The 23,334-nt window shown below is 42.8% G+C and overlaps 1 protein-coding gene across 1 annotated transcript; it reads right to left on the bottom strand.

Annotated features, from left to right (window-relative positions):
• Positions 1 to 2,161: 2,161 nt before the first annotated feature.
• Positions 2,162 to 19,730, bottom strand: LOC111952648 (hippocampus abundant transcript 1 protein). The gene is given in 14 exon segments (XM_070435101.1): positions 2,162 to 2,463; positions 3,114 to 3,136; positions 3,139 to 3,227; positions 3,229 to 3,273; positions 5,270 to 5,371; positions 5,464 to 5,576; positions 7,414 to 7,485; positions 9,107 to 9,220; positions 14,055 to 14,273; positions 14,529 to 14,643; positions 14,890 to 15,017; positions 15,118 to 15,180; positions 15,856 to 15,951; positions 19,475 to 19,730. Coding segments are annotated over 14 exon segments (1,467 nt in total). The 5' UTR covers positions 19,556 to 19,730; the 3' UTR covers positions 2,162 to 2,256.
• Positions 19,731 to 23,334: the final 3,604 nt, after the last annotated feature.

Raw genomic sequence — 23,334 nt, forward strand, 5'->3', positions numbered from 1 at the left:
TTGGGACCTAGAAGAAGCATCTCTGTTTTGTCCGAGTTTAAAAGTATAAAATTTGCCGCCAACCACTTTTTTACATCTGAAACACAGCCTTCCAGGGAGGGCGATTTTGGGGCGTCACCATGTTTCATTGAAATGTACAGCTGTGTCATCCGCGTAGCAGTGAAAGTTAACACTATGTTTCCGAATGACATCGCCAAGAGGTAAAATATAGAGAAAACAATAGTGGTCCTAAAACGGAGCCTTGAGGAACACAGAAATTTACAGTTGATTTGTCATGGGACAAACCATCCACAGAGACAAACTGATATCTTTCCGACAGATAAGATCTAAACCAGGCCAGAACGTGTCCGTGTAGACCAATTTGGGTTTCCAATCTCTCCAAAAGAATGTGGTGATCGATGGCATCGAAAGCAGCACTAAGGTCTAGGAGCACGAGCACAGATGCAGAGCCTCAGTCTGACACCATTAAAAGGTAATTTACCACCTTCACAAGTGCAGTCTCAGTGCTATGATGGTCTAAAACCAGACTAAATTGCCTGATTTCCTTATGAATTTTAACTCAGTAAAATCTTTTAAATTGTTGCATTTATATTTTTGTTCAGTATACATTAGCTGGTTTGTCATCAAACTGAGAAGTTGATATGCATCTTGTGGATTTCCTGAAATCGTTGCATTGCAAAATAACCTTACCATTTTTTTMAGGTAAGATAAGAAACAGAACATGAGGTTAAATGTTTTCTTGGTAAAATAACTGCCTGCAATGTGTATTTGACAACAGGCGAGATGGAGTCTGCTTCCTAACACAGTATAACTTGGAAAACAAACATACAAAAATATTAATTTATCTTATAGAGTGTACAATTAAAGGATATGGGTGGAACCTTAAAATGCATTGACTACCAGATGCATTACCTACYGTATAGACTTGTCATACTGGTTTGGATTTGGCTCAATATTCTGTTCACCTAAAACAGCACAGGTTTCCCAGCCATAAATCCAACATACATCAAAATATTCCACTTTATTGAAATGCATGGTTCTATACTTAATGTATATTTACAAGGTCAGTCAACAATTTAATGTTTAAAAGGTTGAAATAAGGCAGCAAAACAATATTACAATACATGGAAAAGAAAACAGCATACAGTATTAAGAAACTGCAATGTTTTACAGAACACCAACTCATAAATAACTAGAGCACACAACTAATATTTCACAACTTTCATGATTCAATATGTACTTTCTTTTGGTATTTGGTCAATTAGCAAGTTAAAACAAGAGCGCATTGTACAAGTGAAATGGTTTATAGAAGGCCACTGGAGATGGATCTATGGATTCCGTAACTATGCAACGTGTTGGTTGATGACGAGATATTTAAAAAAGGCAAACCCTTCTTGTATGATCATTTCCTGTAACTGTACGATCCATACATGTCAGGGACTTGGCCGTATACACGTACAAATGAGAATAAAAGACTAAAAATACCAAGCCAATCTGTCACACATTCCGTGATGTCAGAGAGAGCGATCAGGGGGCGATCCAAGATCTCACTGTGGTCCCGTCAAAAAGTAACACTCCCAACCCCCCAAACAGCATTTTCAAAGCCAAGGGAAGGCACCAGTCAGTCTGACGAAGTGGTAGTAGGAATTCATATAGGCAGCAGTTTGATATGAGGTTCAAAATAAAAMGTGCTTTAAAAATTCAGCTGTACCATTCCAAGTCCATTGCGTTTTCACATTCCATGGTTATGTGGATTAAGGCTTTTTATGCTGAGATCTGGGGAAATGCCACCTGAATTTCCAACTCGGCCCCGCAGTGTCATTTTCTCACACCACGTTCCGTAAAGCTGAAGGCCCAATTCTAGAGGACTAACCAGTCTGTGTGATGRGTTTATCTTTCTAGGTTGCTTTTGTTGAGAACCTCTTCTGATTGTGGAACACTGTGTTCAGAAACAGCCCCGTCTTACCAGGTGTACGTCCCTGAGTGAGCTACGCCCCTGTTCAATATCATCAAAACAACAGTCAAGGGAATATTTTMTGTTGTTGTTGTAAAAGTTCAAGGAAAAAACAAAAATCAATAAATATAAGCCATTGCAAATAGTGCCTTTGGATAGAACTTTCTCTCAAAAACATATACTCCTATGTATACATATATAGTGGTAACTCAATATAGCTTTTAGATTGCTGTCTGTTATACCTATATAAGGAGCTCTCTTTCTTTGTGAAGAGGGAGGGCATCTGGCCTAAGTAGCCAGTGTTACACGTTTGAGTCCTGCAGTAGGGGCTCTTTGGCCTCCCCCGGCGGCCGCAGGCTGTGAGGGTGTCCATGGGGCGAGCTGTGCTTCTTCCAGCTGCCGGGCCGGAGGCCTAGGTGAGGTTGCTCTGGTATGAAGAGTGCCACCAGGAGCGCTAGTAGCACTGAGCATGCTCCGAAGAGGAAGGGCGGGCCAGGAATGATGGAACTCTGAGGAGGAAATAAAAGGTTCACATTTTCCATACCTGAAGTGACAAAATTAGGAACATTTAACAAATTAGGGTTACACAAGTGTATTGATACTTGATAACTAATTAACATTAAATACTGCCCAAAACCGTCWAAGTGTGCATAGTGTCTAAATAATCATAGTAACTTTTAAGACAGGGATAGAACCTTGTTAAACTGTCTGGTCATTTTTGAGGAGGTATCCTGGCTGTCAAAACAAAACTTCAAAGTCTACGCTAACTAAGTCAAATGTATTATCTGGCTGGTTCCGGTTGTGTATTGTGAGGACGAGTAGAAGTTTGATTGGGCCTGAAAATTCAAGCACCGTCGGGTTCGGGCTAAAGATCTAAACAATAAGGCAGAGGAGCAGAAAAGGTTGGGGATGTGGCGCTGGGGCTAACCTGTGGGAGAGCTGAAAAGGTTGGGGGTGTGCGCTGGGGGTAAGATGGGGGAGGGGCTGAAAAGGTTGGGGATGTGGCGCTGGGGCTAAGATGGGGGAGGGGCTGAAAAGGTTGTGTTGGGGTGTGGTGGCACTGGGGGCTAACCTGTGGGAGGAGCTGAAAAGGTTGGGGAGCTGGGGTAACTTGTGAGAGGAGCGAAGAAAGGTTGGGGTTGGGGAGCTGGGGGCTAACCTGTGGGAGGAGCTGAAGGTGGCTTGAGTATGGACCGGAGTGTCCCCGTTGCCATCTGGGGGCGCATCCAGCTCCACGTGGAAGATGTAGAAGATGAAGCCGTAGAGCGCAGGCCAGGCCATTACACAGCCCCCGGATCCCTGTCACCATCCCCTGGCCACTCCTGTGAGATGACAGCCAACAATAATTTATCAATTGGATTGCATCAACCTTTACTTCACCAGGCAAGTTAAAGGGATAGTTCAGAAAAATGACATAGTGGGGCAAAAAAGTATTTAGTCAGCCACCAATTGTGCAATTTCTCCCACATAAAAAGATGAGGCCTGTAATTTCATCATAGTACATCAGTACATGACATCATGACATAGACAGAAAATGAAAACAAAATCCAGAAAATCACATTGTAGGATTTTTATGAATTTATTTGCAAATTATGGTGGAAAATAAGTATTTGGTCACCTACAAACAAGCAAGATTTCTGGCTCTCACAGACCTGTAACTCTTCTTTAAGAGGCTCCTCTGTCCTCCACTCGTTACCTGTATTAATGGCACCTGTTTGAACTTGTTGTCAGTATAAAAGACACCTGTCCACAACCTCAAACAGTCACACTCCAAACTCCACTATGGCCAAGACCAAAGAGCTGTCAAAGGACACCAGAAACAAAATTGTAGACCTGCACCAGGCTGGAAGACTGAATTGCAATAGGTAAGCAGCTTGGTTTGAAGAAATCAACGGTGGGAGCAATTATTAGGAAATGGAAGACATACAAGACCATGATAATCTCCTCGATCTGGGGCTCCACGCAAGATCTCACCCCGTGGGGTCAAAATGATCACAAGAACGGTGAGCAAAATCTCAGTACCACACGGGGGGACCTAGTGAATGACCTGCAGAGAGCTGGGACCAAAGTAACAAAGCCTACCATCAGTAACACACTACGCCGCCAGGGACTCAAATCCTGCAGTGCCAGACGTGTCCCCCCTGCTTAAGCAAATACATGTCCAGGCCCGTCTGAAGTTTGCTAGAGAGCATTTGGATGATCCAGAAGAAGATTGGGAGAATGTCATATGGTCAGATGAACCAAAATATAACTTTTTGGTAAAACTCAACTCGTCATGTTTGGAGGACAAAGAATGCTGAGTTGCATCCAAAGAACACCATACCTACTGTGAAGCATGGGGTGGAAACATCATGCTTTGGGGCTGTTTTTCTGCAAAGGGACCAGGACGACTGATCCGTGTAAAGGAAAGAATGAATGGGCCCATGTATCGTGAGATTTTGAGTGAAAACCTCCTTCCATCAGCAAGGGCATTGATGATGAAACGTGGCTGGGTCTTTCAGCATGACAATGATCCCAAAACACACCGCCCGGGCAACGAAGGAGTGGCTTCGTAAGAAGCATTTCAAGGTCCTGGAGTGGCTACCAGTCTCCAGATCTCAACCCCATAGAAAATCTTTGGAGGGAGTTGAAAGTCCGTGTTGCCCAGCAACAGCCCAAAACATCACTGCTCTAGAGAGATCTGCATGAGGAATGGGCCAAAATACCAGCAACAGTGTGTGAAAACCTTGTGAAGACTTACGAAAACGTTTGACCTCTGTCATTGCAACAAAGGGTATATAAAAGTATTGAGATAAACTTTTGTTATTGACCTAACCATAATTTGCAAATAAAATTCATTAAAAATCCTACAATGTGATTTTCTGAGATTTATTTCCCTCATTTTGTCTGTCATAGTTGAAGTGTACCTATGATGAAAATGACAGGCCTCTCTCATCTTTTTAAGTGGGAGAACTTGCWRAATTYGTGGCTGACTAAATACTTTTTTGCCCCACTGTATTTATATAATTATTTCCTTTCCTTGAAGGATTTGCCTTGATTTGTCACATGCGCCGAATACAACTTACCGTGAAATGCTTACGTATGAGCSCTTAACCAACAATGAAGAGTTCAAAAGTAAGAAACAATGCGCTAAATAAACTAAAGGAAAAATAGTAATAAAATAACTACAGTATAAAGAGGCTATATACAAAGGGTACCGGTACAGAGTCACTGTGCAGCGGTATGGGTTAGTCGAGGTAATTTAGCTAATATGTTCATGTAGATAGAGGGTAAAGTGACTATGCATAGATGCAAAATAAAACTATAACAAAGTACAAACCTTGTTGGTCTGGTTCAGCAGTGCGGGAAACCAAAGCACTGATTGCTGGGAAAGTGATGCTTGACATGGCTGCTAGAGCCCCTGCTGCCCACATCATCCTGTAGAGAGATGAGAGAAAACKGATTAAGTCACTTGAAAGAGTATCTCTTCATTGACCTGAATCAGATGAGTCACATTAAAAAAAGCTTACCATGGCTCGGAGCCAAACCCATACCAGGCGAGCTGTAGTATCTGGAACCCGAGGCCGAGCAAGATAGTGTTCTTGTTCCCGATGGAACGCATTAGTAAACTTAATACTACTGTCTGACAAAGAAAGAAAAATAATAGAATTGGAAACCATTTATTTGAATGTTAATATTGCATATAATAAATGTTCTCATTAATGCCCAAACCAGGTTAACATAACATGGTAGAGATTGGGATTACAGCGCCTTCAGACAGTATTCATACCCCTGATTCCACGTTTSTTGTGTTACAGCCTGAATTCAAAATTGATGAAATACCCCATAATGACTAAGTGGAAACGTTTTAGAAATTTTAGCAATTTTATTTTGCCGAGTCAATACTCTGTAGAAGCAGCTTTCAGTTATCTTGGGCATGTCTGCATCACCTTTGCTAATATTTATTAATCTGGATTTGGGGATTTTTTCCCCKATTCTTTCTTGCGTATTTTCTCAAGCTCTGTTAAGTTAGATGGGGAGTGGCGGTGAACAGCAATCTTCAAGTCTTTCCACAGATTTTCAATGAGATTCAAGTCTGGGCTGTGGCTGGGCCACTCAAGGACTTTCACATTCTTGTTCTGAAGCCTTCCCAGCATTGCTTTGGCTGTATACTTGGGGTCATTGTCCTGTTGGAACGTAAAATCTTTGCCCCCAGTCTAAGGTTGTTTGCACTTTGAAGCAGGCTCTCATCAAGAATTTGCCTGTTTTCATTGTTTCCTCTATCCGGTCTCACAGTCCCTGCTGCTGAAAAGCATCCCCATAGCATGATGCTGCCGCCACCATGCTTCATGGTAGGGATGGTTTTAGATGGGTGACTAGCTTTGCATAGCGCTTTGCAATCAGACCAAAGAGTTACATTGTCTCATCAGACCACAGAATATTTTGCCTTATGCTCYCAGAGTCTTGCACATGCCTTTTTGCAAACTCTAGGCGTGCGGTCATGTGACTTTTTCTCAGGAGTGGCTTCCGTCTGGCCACTCTTCCATAAAGCCTAGATTGGTGAGGTGCTGTAGAGATTGTTTTCCTCCTGGCAGGTTCTCCCATCTTAGCCAAGGAACTATGCAGTTCTGTCAGTGGTCATTGGGTTCCTGGTCACCTCCCTGACCAAGGTCCTTCTTCTAATTGTCTCATTCTTCCCCACTCCTCTCCTCTGTAACTATTCCCCAGGTCGTTGTTGTAAATGAGAATGTGTTGTCAGTCAACTTACCTGGTAAAATAAGGGTTAAACAAATGTTTTCCTTGGTTGCTCAGCCAGATCTAGGCAGTCTGTGTAGTTCCATATTTATTTATTTTTTCCCAGTGAAGGAGACAACTGTGCTCTTGGAAACTTTCAACACTGTAGAAATAGTTTTATACCTTTCCCCGGATATATGCCTTATCACAATTCTATATAATAGCCCCACGGACAGTTCCTTGGACTTCATGGTATAGTTTCTGCTCTGACATGCACTGTCAACTGTGGGACCTTATATAGACAGTTCCTTGGACTTCATGGTATAGTTTCTGCTCTGACATGCACTGTCAACTGTGGGACCTTATATAGACAGTTGTGTTTCTTTCTAAATCATGTTCAAAGAATTGAATTGACAACACGTGGACTCCAATCAAGTTGTAGTGAAATCCCAAGGATGATCAAAGGAAATTGGATGCACCCAAGCTAAATTTGGAGTGTCATAGCAAAGGGGTGTAAATACTTATAAAATATTTATTTATTTCATTTTCAATAAAATTGCACAAAAAACCCCATCTCTAAACACGTTTTCACTTTGTCGTTGTGGGGCATTGTGTGTAGATGGGTGAGAAAATWARATATTTAATCCATTTAGAATTCAGGCTGTAACACAACAAAATYTAGAATAAGTCAAGGGGTATGAGTACTTTCTGAAGGCACTGTACATGTTAATTGAATGACAACTAACCTGTGCAACGATTGAAAGCAGTCCTAGAACAGCTATGAAAGCTGCAACACTTTCAGGTGAAAATCCCATAATCTGTAGAAAAAATTAATTAAACAAAATGCATGTGATTGTACTGCCAGTGAGACCAAAGTAACTATACCCATCATCAAGCAAAGACAATGATTTAGCTAAATATACACTACATGTAGACACCCCTGAAATGAGTGGATTTGGCTATTTCAGCACACAGCCATTCAATCTCCATAGCCAAACATTGGCAGTAGAATGGCCCGTACTAAAGAGCTCAGTGACTTTCAAAGTGGCACCGCCATAGGATGCAACCTTTCCAGCAAGTCAGTTTGAAATTTCTGCCCTACTAGAGCTGCCCAGTCAATTTTAAGTGCACTTGACTTATTGTCAAGTGGAAACGTCTAAGAGCAACAACGGCTCCGCCGRGAAGTGGTAGACCACACAAGCTTACAGAACGGGACCCGCCGAGTGCTGAAGCGCGTAAARATAGTCAGCACAAAAACTGTTCGTCGGAAGCTTCCAAAAAATGGGTTTCCATGACCGAGCAGCCGCACACAAGCTTAAAATCACCATGRGCAATACCAAGCGTCAGCTGGAGTGGTGTAAAGTTCGCCGCCATTGGACTCTGGAGCAGTGGAAACACATTCTCTGGAGTGATGAATCATGCTTTACCATCTGGCAGTCCGACGGAGAAATCTGGGTTTGGCAGATACCAGGAGAACGCTACCTGCCCCAATGCATAGTGCCAACTGTAAAGTTTGTTGGGAGGAGGAATAATGGTCTGGGGCTGTTTTTCATGGTTCGGGCTAGGCCCTGTAGTTCGAGTGAAAGGAAATCTRAACTCTACACCATACAATAACATTRTAGACAATTCTGTGCATCCAACTTTGGGSAAGGCCCTTTCTTGTTTCAGCATGACAATGCCCCCATGCACAAAGTGAGTTCCATACAGAAATGTTTTGTRMAGATCAGTGTGGAAGAACTTGACTGGCCTGGACAAAGCCCTGACCTCAACCCCTTTAAACACCTTTGGGATGAATTGGAACGCTGATTGCAAGCCAGGCCTAATTGTCCAACATCAGTGCCCAACCTCACTAATGCTCTTGTGGCTAAATGGAAGCAAGACCCTGCAGCAATATTCCAACATCTAGTGGAAAGCCTTCCCAGAAGAGTGGAGGCTGTTAGCAAATGGGGGACCATCTCCATATTAATGRCCATGATTTTGGAATGAGATGTTCGARGAGCATGTAGTYTAGCTGCAAGCAGCAAAGAACWACAATGAACYGTGTAARGGACCATTTGTGAAATTACTTTGCAGTGTTCTTCAAATTAACTATAGTCAAACCCACTCGACAAGTCTGCCAAATATTTTGACTATGAAGGGGACTTGACCTCCGTGACATTGATCATGGCAATAACAACTCAAAAAGGTACGTTTGTCTTATGTACAGGATACACCGTCCAACGAAATTCTTACTTGCAGGTWCCTTCTCGACAATGCAACAACAATAAGAAATAATACAAGATAAGAATASGAACAAAGTAAATGGTAGTAGAATAGAATAAACATTTGAGCATAATTTTAATACAGGAAGGGGGTGGACACATCTGACATGCGTCTCACACACACGCACTGTTTATTTGGGCCATACGTTTGACAGAACACATTGTAAGTAGAGAATACCTGTCGTAAGTAGAGAAAGAAGCTGGAGTACTGGCCAGCCTCMGGGAGGTAGGACAGGAACACTGTTATACAGATGAGCAGCACAGTGGAATCCTGGCCCACTTTCCTTAGAGACTGGAGACAGAAAGCAAGGGGTTAGGTTGGTGATAACAATATGACGTACAATGAACACCCATCCACTTCTTCACAAGTCTTATGGCAGAAAGGAGGCCTTCTATGAGAACTGGGTCACAACCAGAGAGCAAGTGAGAGGGAGAGATTTCGCTCAGACTAAAAAATAATAATAATCCTTTAGCCTCATTGTTGTAGGTCAATCCAGGGCTCTAGACTAGCTTTTTCCACTAACCTTTTGGTCGCACCAATTTTTAAATGACCTGACTAATTATCACTAGCCATCTTAGCATGCCCTTCTGTTCTTGCATTGATTCGGATATATTTACTCAGGGTTCAATGTTCACTTTTTTTCCCTCAATGGCAGTTAAATGCATTGGGGTYTATGCTTTCTCTCTATATTCAGCTAGTAATAGGCTACATTTGGTTATTATTTAATTATGTATTAAAAGCTGTATGATATAATTTTACAACGCGAGACATTATTCTATTTGATAAAATTGCATTAGATTAATTGCATAAATGTTTGTTTCTAAAGCAGGTCTGTAATTATTTATTACATCTCAAAATAGGATGTTGCCCCTTTAAGACCGACTGCGTTTCAAAATAAATATTGATACTGTACGCCTACAGTGGGCTAGCCAAGGCCTACAGTGGGCTAGCCAAGGCCTACAGTGGGCTAGCCAAGGCCTACAGTGGGCCAGCCAAGACCAATGCTAGGTGTCTTTTTGTAGCTTTCTCTTTATAGACTATCAACAATAGCCAATAGATTATAATTTTTTATCAGTGACAAGTAAGACAATAGATGGTAGCCTATGATTAAAAAAGTAAGCCATTTCATCTAACATATCCAGAGAATTAGGGGTGTAAGGGTAAATGTATTCGTACTGAACATTCGGTATGGGGACCTTGGTTCAACCCAAATAAAATAAATTATAATAATCAAACAACGGCTATAGGCTATGCACGTTGTAATCAAAATTCGGGAACTAGTTCTGTACGATTACGAGTGGTGGGGTCGATAAACCAGGATTCTCCATCATCGTCTAAATCCCCAGTTTGAGAACATTTTGGCTTCACAGTAGATTACAAATGGCGATGGACAGAGAGTTAACAGTACTATGTAGCCATTGCTCAACCAGAATAGCAGATGCAGCTCCCAGCATCTCAAATATTTTTGACACATTTACACCGACATCACCCAAGTACTCATACCACTGGGAGCAAGACGGAAACYCAAAAAATAAATCAAAATAAACGTAATCTCCCCTCTGCATTCAAACAGCTATTCGCAGCGAATTCTGACAAGGCCAAATAAATTACAATAGCGATAGGCATGTTTAGCCTATAGCCATGGATATGCTCCCATTCTCYGTGGTTTAGAAAAGGGGTTTTCAGCACCTTGTGTAAGTCCTAAGTCCTAATCCTATTTATTTGCATATCCGATTCCAAATCGGTTATTTTTCCTGCAGTCGGAACAGACTGGAATCTGATATTTCAAGCCACCTTCATAGGTGGTTTGAAGTCAGATAAAAATCTGATTRCTGGCCATGTGACTTGTGTCTGAACGGTCAAATCTGATTTATTTGCCCTCAAGTAGCTTTTAGACTTAAACATATCTTGTTGCTTGGTAGCTACACTGTTGACAGTTTGACAAGAACATGTGGTAGCTAACTATCTTGTAAATTGTTTACAAACAAATGTATGAATGTGCTAAAATGCTTAACAGCTACCTAGTTGACTGCTGTGGCTAGCCAAAAAGGCCTCATTTTGAAAGGTGGATCATCTTATCCTTTGAGGATTTAAAAGTGTTTTTACACTATGATTTTGAACATTCAAAGCAACTGAAAAACATCCATGATAGGAAGGGTTGTCACCTTAGTTTGAAACATAACTTCTGAGTGATAGGAAGCACAAGTACCGCCACCAAATCAGCCTACACCACTGCACACACACACACCTGTCATTACTATGACAACTAGCATAGCCTTGTCAGTAAATGACTGCTGTCTGAACACACACAAATCTGATTTGGTCACTTGTAACTTGCTGTTTTGACCATCAGTAGTCCAAAACAGATTTGAAAAACAAAACTGACTTGAGCATTAAGGCTTGCAGTGTGAACAAGGCTTTAGTGACAGCCCATCTCATTGCCCCGAGTGGGAGAAGCACTGTGCTACAGACACGCCCCCTTTATGAGAGTCTCAAGTGTGCATATCTTTCTCTTTGTAAGAAAACCTTATAGCATAGGCCTATACAATGTCCGAGCCATGTTAACATATTGATTTCACACGCATAWMGCACTTTATTTTAGTGTTGTTGATTAATCATGTTTTCATTTAAGAAAAGTTGTTATTCCTGATGGTGATCTCATCAGGCATTATATGACACATGATCATATATGGAATCAGGAATATCAGCACTTTGTATTTTTATTTTATTTTTTATTTTACTTTTTTACAGTAACTGTTGGCATTTCATTTTCCCGCTGTACCGAAACGTGACCTCAAAACTGCAATACGTACCGAACAGTGGGTTTGGTGAACCATTACACCCCCACTTAATAGTTAKCTACCGAAAAACTACACGATGTGTTGAATTGGCCATCTCGTTAGTCTGTCATTTTTTTATGGACTAGGCCTATCTGCTGTAAATGTCTAACTCTCTCCTCTGGCACACACGCAGCTGATGCAGACACCAAGAATGTTCTGACCGTACGTAGACTGTTTGCTGACCAAATATGTGCTATAACTCAGTAATAGCTACAACTCAATAATTTGCAAGGAATATCAACAAATGTGCCCACGTGGGTCTCAGTGTTTCCCCTATATTCATTTAGCAGTTGCGGACCACTCCAAAAAAATCTATACAAATAAAACATTTTTTWAATCATTTTTCAGGGTAAACTTAAAATTATTAAAACCAGATATAATGTATGTAGAAAAAGATAATGGCGCTATATATTTTTTTAAACAAGATATTTGAGAACTAACAACCACCAAAATAAAACATTGACAGTCAGGAAGAATATAAAATTCCAAAAATGTCATGACATTGATTGTTATGTTTGATTCACTCAGCATACGAACACGGCATAAGCCATGGTAAAATGTGTAGAATTTCAGGAAATTCTCTCTCTCAGCCCCATGACAGTGAGTAGAATTGCAGGAAATTAGCTTTAAAACTGCAAAATGTATCCCCCCCAATTCTGATCAGAGTAATTGTTTAATATGATCTTTGTTTAATATGATCTTTGTTACTTGTCCATTCGGTCAACTCAAATCTATATTCTTCTAGTCAGACTATTTTCTTTTCTTGTTTCGAACAAGCGTTAATGTCGAGGCCTGTGTGATGATATATTTTAGCAACATAGCCTTCCTCCCACTCAACATTGCCTGAGGAAGACCTGTTAAGTTGTGCCATGAGTAGCTGCTGTACATTGTGTAATTTAGCCTCAAACATTTAGTGGCGCTGCCACTAGGCGGTTTGGAGTATTATGAAATGTGCTTTTCAGCCCGCTCTCTATGTATATAGTATGTTAATAGTTCCCCTGTTTTGCCTCTGTGTATACCATGTAGCACTCCCTCCCCCCTTCAAACAACAGTTTGGGATGTCCCTACCCCCCCAATGAAATTGACATTTCAAATGGTTAKGGTAAGAGTTACGTTAAGGGAAGGGACATCCCAAGGATACCAGATAGCACAGACCATCAAACAACCCATTTTAGGAGAGTTCAGGTTTGCATGATGTATAACACACCCTGGTCTAAACGCTTGTTCCTTATGCTGGGTAAATCCCATTGTGTTTTTCTAAAATGATGTTTGTGTGCCATTTCAGCACGGTTAACCGGTTTTGGGCACTGTTGGTTTCTATGCCCAATTAGAAAGACATTGTTCAGAACTAAAGCRGAGGTACACTAACATGGCCTGTACCAAACAATTCAGTCCAAATACATGAACAACACCAACTGAGATATATGCATTTGGGAAGAGAAACTGACCAATTGTAATGTGGTTAGTTGTAAGGGTGTAACCTCTTGCAACTAACCACATTACAATTGGTCAGTTTCTCTTCCCAAATGCATATATCTCAGTTGGTCTTGTTCTTTTATGAAATCTATTGAAAACATTAAGTGATGGAGTTATTGTGGAGGCAAATGGTAAGACTGAAGAGGACCACTGGTAACATGAGTAGCTAGTTGAAAGTGTCAACACACAACCAGATGCTATAATGCTTCCATAAGGGAAGCCATGGCTGTCAGTCAAGAGGAAAAGGTCTTGCAGCACAGCCATTCTCACCACATTCTATCGCTGAGCCCCCTTTTTTTTACCAAGAACAATACCTGCCTCCACCACTGCCACCAATTCCATTGATACCATTGTCCCGCCCCCCKCCACGTTATTTTGAATTCTAAACTTTCCCCATCATCAGGACTGTGACGCGGCAGAAAGGAAATGTCGATGTTCCTCCTCGGTCTCGGAGACCCACCAAAGCCTAATACAAATTCTAGCTACTACCCCTGATCAGTGCCAAAGTGAAGCACACATCTTCAAAAGGTTTGAGAATGTTTCCCAAACAAGCCAATATATTTGTACATTGGTAGGACTAGGCTAACCCTTTACTTCTTGAATCCTCATGTAATTTGCAATAAAGCATATCGATGTCAAGAAAAGGCATCTCATCTGGCCTATCCAAATCATATTGAACTCTAAAAGCACACGAATGGGGTACATAAACATAACAGTTGGATAATTCATGGGGTAGAGAAACAATACAGTTGGATAATTAATGGGGTACAGAAACTGACTGAGCCTTTAGAAGTTGACCATGTACTCACAGCAAAGGGGTCGGCCTGTTCCCAGGAGATGGGAGCCCCCCAGGATGCTGGCCGCATCTTCTCAGGCAGAGACTCGGGCACGGCCACCAGGATGAAGCAGATGTCCAGCATAGCGATGGCCGAGGCCAGCACCACCACCAGGCCGTCACCATACACACGGCCCAGGTAGGCTCCGATGGCCGGGCTCGTCACCAGGCTAGCAGCAAAGGTGGCCGACACCTAACGGACAAGAGTAGAGGTGGRTTACTGACTAACTCTTCAACTACCACTCTTTAAATAAAATCAGAGTTTCACTTTCTTGAGTTTGTGCAAAATGTCTACTTTGTTAAGTGGGACCAAATTGCAAATAGGTTCTAAAGGACATAGCTATTTTAGCCACAAATGGACCACAAATCACTGAATCAAAAAAGGTGAGGTGGTAAACTTGAAAGTTGAATATGATAATAAATTGTGTAGGTAATGTCTGATACACACCAGTCCATAGGCCATGCTGCGTTCATGCTCCTGCGTGATGTCAGCSACATAGGCAAAGACCACGGAGAATGTTACAGCAAACACACCGGACACTGAGATAACTGCAAAATACCACCTGAAACAGAGGCAGGATATGGCACTCAGTTATTATTACACTTGACTCTCAGTTCCATCTCAACACARCACATTATATTAGCAAATTAATCTTGCATAAAATATAGTAGTGTAGAACAGTATGAAATTCAGCATGAAGTTCAGATCTTCCCAATTTGTTTAACCACAATAGATTCCATAGAACTATGATTCATTTGAATGGTGATCTCAGTAACTATGGACTCTCTCTGGTTGCGTGCCATCGTACCAGGGACTTATCTTCATCAGTGGAATGGGAGCGCAGGTGAAGAAAACAGTAAGCAGGAGAAAAGACTTCCGACCCCACACATCAGACAGGGCACCAATCAGCGGAGCACTCAYGAAAGACAGCAGGCCCTGAAACACAATAAGAAGACACACCCAATGAATGGAAATAGAATTGAAGTGTAACTAGATGTGCTGTTCAAAAATAATAACACCTGTTCAAACACCATACCTTTACCCCCTGGATCAAGCCATTCATTAGAAACGTATGCTTTGGGAATGTCTCATGTAGGACCTGGATAACAAGGGGATAAGGACACAWAGTGGAGACTTAATTGTGATTATAAACTGGGTGGTTCGAGCCCTGAATGCTGACTGACTGACAGCCATGGTACATTTAAGCAATAAGGCCCAAGGGGGTATGGTATATGGCCAATATACCACGGCTAAGGGCTGTTCTTAAGCACGATGCAACACGGAGTGCCTGGATACAGCCTTTACCCGTGGTATATTGGCCATATAACACAAACCCCTGAGGTGCCGTATTGCTATTATAAACTGGTTAAAATGTAATTAAAAGAGTAAGAATAAATCTTTTGTCATACCCGTGGTATACGGTCTCATATACCACGYCATTCAGCCAACCAYCATTCAGGGCTCGAACCACCCAGTTTATAACAGACTGTATACCACGGGTATGACAAAACATGTATTTTTACTGCTCTAATTACATTGGTAACCAGTTTAGAATAGCAATAAGGCACCTCGGGGTTTGTGATATATGGCCAATATACTACGGCTAAGGGCTGTGTCAAGGCACTCTACYTTGCATCGAGCATTAAAATCAGCCCTTAGCCGTTGTAAATTGGTCATATACCAATCGCCCAGGGGCCTTACTGTTTAAACAGTTTCATCAGCAGCCAACAAATCATACMGTATGAAATAATAGGTAATAAAGACGACAACCTACCACCAAAGTGGGTGCTGTAAGAAGGCCCCAGGCAAAAAATTCCAAAAAMATGACAATTACAGCATGGTAGACACTGGGAGCTCCYAAACCTTGTGCCTGGTGAACAGAGTGGAACCGCTATGTAAGTATGTCAACAAGCAACAAGTAATACTCAATGATCTTTTTTTCAAATAAGATAAATTAAAAGGTAAACCCAGCAATAGGACATCATTATACACAGTGTAGCAACTTCCTGCTTACAGTCATCAACAACAGAATTCATATCTGCCACTATTGACTCCACTAAAGTTACATTTCCCACATTGGAAGAGCCAGTAGTAGCAGTCTTGGCAAATTTGACTTTTGTTAGCAGGAATATGGTCCCCTGTGTATGAATATACATCGAGGCCAAGAGTATGTGGAAACCCCTTCCAATTAGTGGATTCAGCCGTTTCAGCCACACCTCTTGTTGACGGGTGTATAAATTGAGCACACGGCCATGCAATCTCCATAGACAAACACTGGCAGTAGAATGGACCGTACTTAAGAGCTCAGTGACTTTCAACGTGGCAGTCTAGGGCTGGGCGGTGTGCCGTATTTTACGATATACCGGWATTGATGCATGGACTGGTTTGGGTTTTTACTTTACCTTCTATAACGGCATTTGAATGTTTGATTTGTTAAATGTGATACGCCGTGTTTAATGTCAATTTTTATAGTTTATTTCGCTATTGAGTCATCTCTCTCCATGCAGCTTTCCACACAGACCTAGCCCCGCCCCGCCACTCAAGGAGTGCATTTGTTGTTCCTTGACCACAAGACACATGCGTTCAGTCTGCAGGGTCAATGCAGCACATGCAACAATGTTGATGACAACAGAGCTGTTTTCAATTTGCTTCTTCATACAAATCCAGTAGCATTCTATAAATTACACTATTAGTTTTTTTTTTCCTCACATCTGCAAACAGCTAGTTTGTCTTTTCTTAGCAAGTTGGGCGTAAATCTTGTTAGCCGCTAATGCTAGTCACTAGGTAGCTAGCTAATAAATGTACGGAGTCAGAGTAAACATAAATAGTTATACTGCCTGATAATACCAGTGATGGTGTAGTTCTAAATCAGCATGTTGTTTGTGCAACTGTACCTTCTAAATCAAAGAGGAATACAAGAATCAGGAGGGGTGCGTCACTTGAGTGGGTTGAGTTACTGACGTGATCTTCCTGTCTGGGTTGGCGCCCCCCCTTGGTTTGTGCTGTGGTGGAGATCTTTGTGGGCTATACTCGGCCTTGTCTCAGGATTGTAAGTTGGTGGTTAAAGATATCCCTCTAGTGGTGCGGGGGCTGTGCTTTGGCAAAGTGGGTGGGGTTATATCCTTCCTGTTTGGCCCTGTCCGGGGGTATCATCGGATGGGGCCACAGTGTCTCCTGACCCCTCTTGTCTCAGCCTCCAGTATTTACGCTCCCGTAGTTTGTGTCGGGGGGCTAGGGCCAGTTGGTTATATCTGGAGTACTTCTCCTGTCTTATCCAGTGTCCTGTGTGAATTTAAGTATGCTCTCTCTAATTCTCTCTTTCTTTCTCTCTCTCTCTCGGAGGACCTGAGCCCTAGGACCATACGTCAGGACTACTGGGCATGATGACTCCTTGCTGTCCCCAGTCCACCCTGTCTCTTATACACATCTAGATGTGTATAAGAGACAGCAACAGTACCTTCTAAATCAAAGAGGAATACAAGAAGCATTAATATGTTAGCTACATGAAGTAGCTAAGAGAAAACAGTCAATGTAGCCAAAGATTATAGGGTCCCCCAGGAAACAATTATCAACACTTTGGTTCCTACGCTATCACAATAACTCCTCCCTGGCATTTTCCTTCGTTTTCATGTCGAACAACACTATTCAAAGTGCCCACTATCATATTATAACTATAGAATTAGAATAATCATTCTATTTCCATGATTCCAACAGTTCACTCAAGTGTTTTGCTCTAAATCATGTCAAATCGCTATTGCAACATTTGGTTCAAAATAAGGTTTAGATTGTTTGCCCATATAGTGCAGCCCTACATGGCAGTGTGGAAATGATCTCAAATGAGTGCAGTAAATGCAGAAATTTATGAAAATGCTAAAAAATATTTTGGATTGAATTGAACAGTATAAAACAATCATAATGGAGAAAGACCCATTGAAATCACTTTGAATGTATGTTGCCACCCTGAGGTCATGCACTACTTATAAAGCAAATAATAGTGTCAACATTTCTTTTTAATACCGTGATATGGTATTTTGGCCATATCGCCCAGCACTACGTGGCACCGTCATAAGCTGCCACCTTTCCAACAAGCTAGCTCGTCAAATCTCTGCCCTGGTCAACTGTAAGTGCTGTTATTGTGAAGTGGAAACGTCTAGGAGCAACAACGGCTCAGCCCCGAAGTGGTAGGCCACACAAGCTCACAGAACCGTACCCCTGAGTGCAGAAGCGCTTGTAAAAAAAATAACAATAATAATAATTGCCTGTCCTCGGTTGCAACACCCATTACAGAGTTCCAAACTGCCGGCAGGAAGCAACAAGAACTGTTCGTCTGGAACATCATGAAATGGGTTTCCATGGCTGAGCAGCCGCACACAAGCCTAAGATCACCATGCGCAATGCCAAGTGTTGGCTGGAGTGATGTAAAGCTCACCACCATTGGACTCTGGAGCYGTGGAAACGCGTTCTCTGGAGTGATGAWTCCTGCTTCACKATCTGGCAGTCTGAAAGAATAATCTGGATTTGGCGGATGCCAGGAAAACGGTACCTGCCAGAATGCATAGTGCCTAAAGTAACGTTTAGTGGAGTAGGAATAATAGTCTGGGGCTGTTTCATGGTTCGGGCCCCTTCGTTCCAGTGAAGGGAAATCTCAACTCTACAGCATACAATAACATTCTAGACGATTCTGTTCTTCCAACTTTGTGGCAACAGTCTGGGGAAGGCCCTTTCCTGTTTCAGCATGACAATGCCCCTGTGCACAAAGTGAGGTCCATACAGAAATGGTCTGTCGAGATCAGTGTAGAATAACCTTACTGGCCTGCACAGAGCCCAGACCTCAACCCCATCGAACACCTTTGGAATGCCAACTGTGAGCCAGGCCTAATCGTCCAACATCACTACCCGACCTCACTAATGCTCGTGGCTGAATGGAAGCAAGTCCCCGCAGAAATGTTCCAACATCTAGTGGAAAGCCTTCTCAGAAGAGTGGAGGCTGTTATKGCAGCAAAGGTGAGACCAACTTCATATTAATGCCCATGATTTTGGAATGAGATTTTCGACGAGCAGGTGTCCACATACTTTTGGTCATGTAGTGTAGCTACCATACTGCTGAGTGAGAAGCTATACCTTTACTAGAGGATAACTAGCTAACGTTACACGGAACGAAACAAACAGCCAACGTTAGTTAGCACCAGCAGTAACGTTAGCTAGCTGACGTAGCTAGCACTGTTGTTTTTGAGAGAGACTAGGAGAGGATCGTAACTTCCCCCAGGGCGCTGGCAAGCAGAACGACGCTAGCGCGTTTAATTTCACATATTGTAGACACGACATACCACATGCGGCAAACTAATCTCAAAGAAATACGATGACAAATAGTGCAGATGTGGGTTGAAACTCACCGTTCCTCCATCCTTGATAATAATTTTTTTCGCCAGCAGGAGACTGCGATTCGCCCGTTTCTTCTTTTTGCTCTGTGTCATATTACCATTCTAGTTATTTTTTTAATAAGAATATATTTAAGAAATTTAAGACAAACTATTGAAATCAGATTATGTTGGATAAGAAACAGAATAAATCAAATGTTCGAACTAAAAGGGCTGTTTCGTCCATTCACTCAGCCACCGCCATCTTTGCAAAAACATTGTTAAAACGTAATGACGTCTCATCACACGATGTTCTGACGTGCATGTACCTGCTATCAAAGATTATGCCGCGTTCAAAACAACTGCGACCTGGGAATTTGAAATTCTCCGACTTCCGATTTGTGCGTTCAAAACAACTGGGAACTTGGGGAAAAAAAACGAGCGCCCAATGGGAAAAGTCCATTTGAACGGTCATCCAACTCGGAATTCCATCTCCRGAACTCGGGCCTCTTTCTAGAGCTCAGACCTGAAGATCACTAACTTCATGAATTGACCTCGTATTGCCGCGTTCATAACTACTGGAATCTCGGAAAAATATAAGGTAAAATCATGACAAACATATTCAGTTCATATACATATTATTCATATTTAATTCAGTGATCGAAATTATGACACCATCCTCAGTAGCCTATTGGGAAACTAGTACTTCTTACCTTGAAATTAATCTTAAGCAAACTGCTTAATCGTTCAGGTTACATTTTGCCTACATGTTTTCTATGTTACTGTAGACTACTTGAAATGAGATGTAGGCCTATCAGGGGCTATAGGCTTCCTGCCTTTATCTAAGGAAACCATGGCAAAGTCAAATTACAATCATAAACCCAGATTTTAATCTGCAGCCTATGCCTATTAAAATGTAAATCTTGCAAATGGGCCATTTATAACGGTTTGAAGTCTTAACTCCTGGGTGGCACAGCGGTCTAAGGCACTGCATCGCAACGCTAGAGGCGGGTTCGAACCCGGGCTGTATCACAGAGGCCGTTATCTGCATTCCCATAGGGTGGCCCACAATTGGCCTCACATCGTCCGGGTTAGGGGAGGCCGTCATTGTAAATAAGAATTTGTTCTTAACTGACTTGCCTAGTTAAATAAAGGTTAAATAAAATTAAAATAAAAACATCTGGCACATAATGACAGCACAATAGCCAGAAAATAGCCTAGCATCCGTTTTTTTATGTTCTTCCAAGTATTTCTTACTCAGAGATTGAGATCCTCTGTCCAGCTTTCATCCCTCAAACTTTCCTGTCGGATTTATCTGTAGTAATGCACATGCGCAAAGGGGATTTATTTACAATTATAAACTGGGTAGTTTGAGCCCTGAATGCTGATTGGCTMAAAGCCGTGGTGTATCAGACAGTATACCACGAGTTTGACAAAACAATTATTTTTACTGCTCTAATTACYTTGGTAACCAAATCAAATCAAATTTATTTATATAGCCCTTCTTACATCAGCTGATATCTCAAAGTGCTGTACAGAAACCCAGCCTAAAACCCCAAACAGCAAAAAGCAGTTTAGAAGCACGTGCTAGGAAAAACTCCTAGAAAGGCCAAAACCTAGGAAAAACCTAGAGAGGAACCAGCGATGAGGGGCCAGTCCTCTCTTTGCTGTGCCGGGTGGAGATATTAACAGAACATGGCCAAGAGTTCAAATGCAAGATGACCAGCAGGTCAAATAAAATAGGCACAGGAGTGGCAGGGGGCAGCAATGCAGCAACTCAGAGAGAAATGGTCAGTTGGGCTTTCATAGCCGTCATTAAGCATTTCACCCGCTCCTGCAGTGCTCAGAGAGTGAAAACAGCAGGGTCGACAGGTAGCACGTCCGGTGAACAGGTCAGTTGCCAAGCTGCAGGCAGAACAGGAAACTGGAGCAGCAGCACGGCCAGTGGACGGGACAGCAAGAGTCATCAGCCAGGTAGCCTGAGGCATGGCCCGAGCTGCAGGTCCCCGAAGAGAGAAAGAAAGAGAGAAAGAGAGAATAGAGAGAGCAACTAAACACACAGACACCGGAAAGACAGGAGAAGGACCCAGAAACAAACTGACCCAGCCCCCCGACACAAACTACGCAGCATAAAACTCATAAAACCCAACTCCCAAAAGAATGTGTGGGATCGACGGATCAAAAGCACTAAGGCTAGAGCACGAGGACACATGCAGAGCCTCGGTCTGACCCATTAAAAGGTCATTACCACCTTGCACAAGCAGTCTCATGCTATGAGGGGTCAAAAACCAGACTGAAGCAGCTATACATGTTGTGCTTCAGAAGCAGTAGTGCGGTGCAACCAGCTAACATCTAACAGGGTGGAGAAAGGAAGAGCTGATAAGGGCCGAGGGGGAAGGGGCAAGTGGGGCGGTGGCAAGAAGCGGAGGACGCCACGGTAGACGGACACATCCGTGTGAGTAAGAACCGAGTGATTGGCAACAGAGAGGCCAACACAGAAGCAGGCGGGCAGTAGGGGAGTGGAAGAGACCAGAGGCAGCGGAAGGTTAAGGCCAGTGAGTGAGTTGCAGGAAGGTGGCAGAGAAGTAGGACGAAAAGACGACGGAGGGCTCCGTGGCCGAGGCCGGGCCAGAGTGGTGCAGCGCCAGCCAGCGAGCGGGGGAGAATAGGCAATGAAAAGCAGGCCGCGAAGGGGCGGCGGAAGGACACAGCGGTGCCGCAAAGAAGTGCAAAGGATACGCGAAGGAACCAGCCGCACGGAAGCGGCGGTAGACGGGGGCCGACAGGAGCAAAGACAGGGGAGGGGCTGATGCCGCAATAAGGGGGAAAAGAGAGAGCAGCAGGGCAGGACCTGCGAGACGGCAGACGGCGTCCAACGATCGGAAACCCAGGGGGGGGCCCAGCCGCCAATGGGGCCAAAGCGCGGGCAACGGAGCGGGAACGGGGGGGGCAGCGGGGGACGGGAGGGTGGAAAGGGCAGAAAAGGCGGGATGGTGGGGCGGACGGTGAGGGGGGCAGGGTGGGGAATGGATAAGTCAGTGTGATAATTGTTTCCTGGGGACCCTATAATCTTTGGCACATTGACTCTTTTCTTCTTAGCTACTTCATGTAAGCTAACATATTAATGACGTTTGTATTCCTCTTTGATTTAGAAGGTAAAGTTGCACAAACAACATGCTGATTTAGGAACTACACCATCACTGTATTATCAGGCAGTATAACTAATTATGTTTACTCTGACTCTCGTACATTATATAGCTAGCTACCTAGTGTCTAGCATTAGCGGCTAACAAGATTAGCCCAACTTGCTAAGAAAAGACAAAACTAGCTGTGTTGCAGATGTGAGGAAACAAAAACTAATAGTGTAATTATATAGAATGCCTACGTGGATTTGTAGTATGAAGAAGCAGAATTGAAAACAGCTCTGTTGTCATCACATTGGTGCATGTGCTGGCATGACCTGCAGACTGAACGCAGTGCTTGTGGTCAAGGAACAACAAATGCACTCCTTGAAGTGGCGGGCAGGGGCTAGGTCTGTGTGGAAAGACTGCATGGAGAGAGATGACTCGAATAGCGAAATAAACTATAAAAATTGACATTAAACACGGCGTATCACATTTAACAAATCAAACATTCAAAGCCGTTATAGAAGGTAAAGTAAAAACCCAAACCAGTCCATGCATCAATATCCGGTATATCGTTAAAATACGGCACACCGCCCAGCCCTAGACTGCCACGTTGAAAGTCACGAGCTCTTAAGTACGGTCCATTCTACTGCCAGTGTTTGTCTATGGAGATTGCATGGCCGTGTGCTCAATTTATACACCCGTCAACGAAGAGGTGTGGCTGAAACGGCTGAATCCACTAATTGGAAGGGGTTTCCACATACTCTGTGC

The sequence above is a fragment of the Salvelinus sp. IW2-2015 genome, linkage group LG26 (assembly GCF_002910315.2).
Source record: "Salvelinus sp. IW2-2015 linkage group LG26, ASM291031v2, whole genome shotgun sequence".
Lineage (NCBI taxonomy): Eukaryota > Metazoa > Chordata > Actinopteri > Salmoniformes > Salmonidae > Salvelinus > Salvelinus sp. IW2-2015.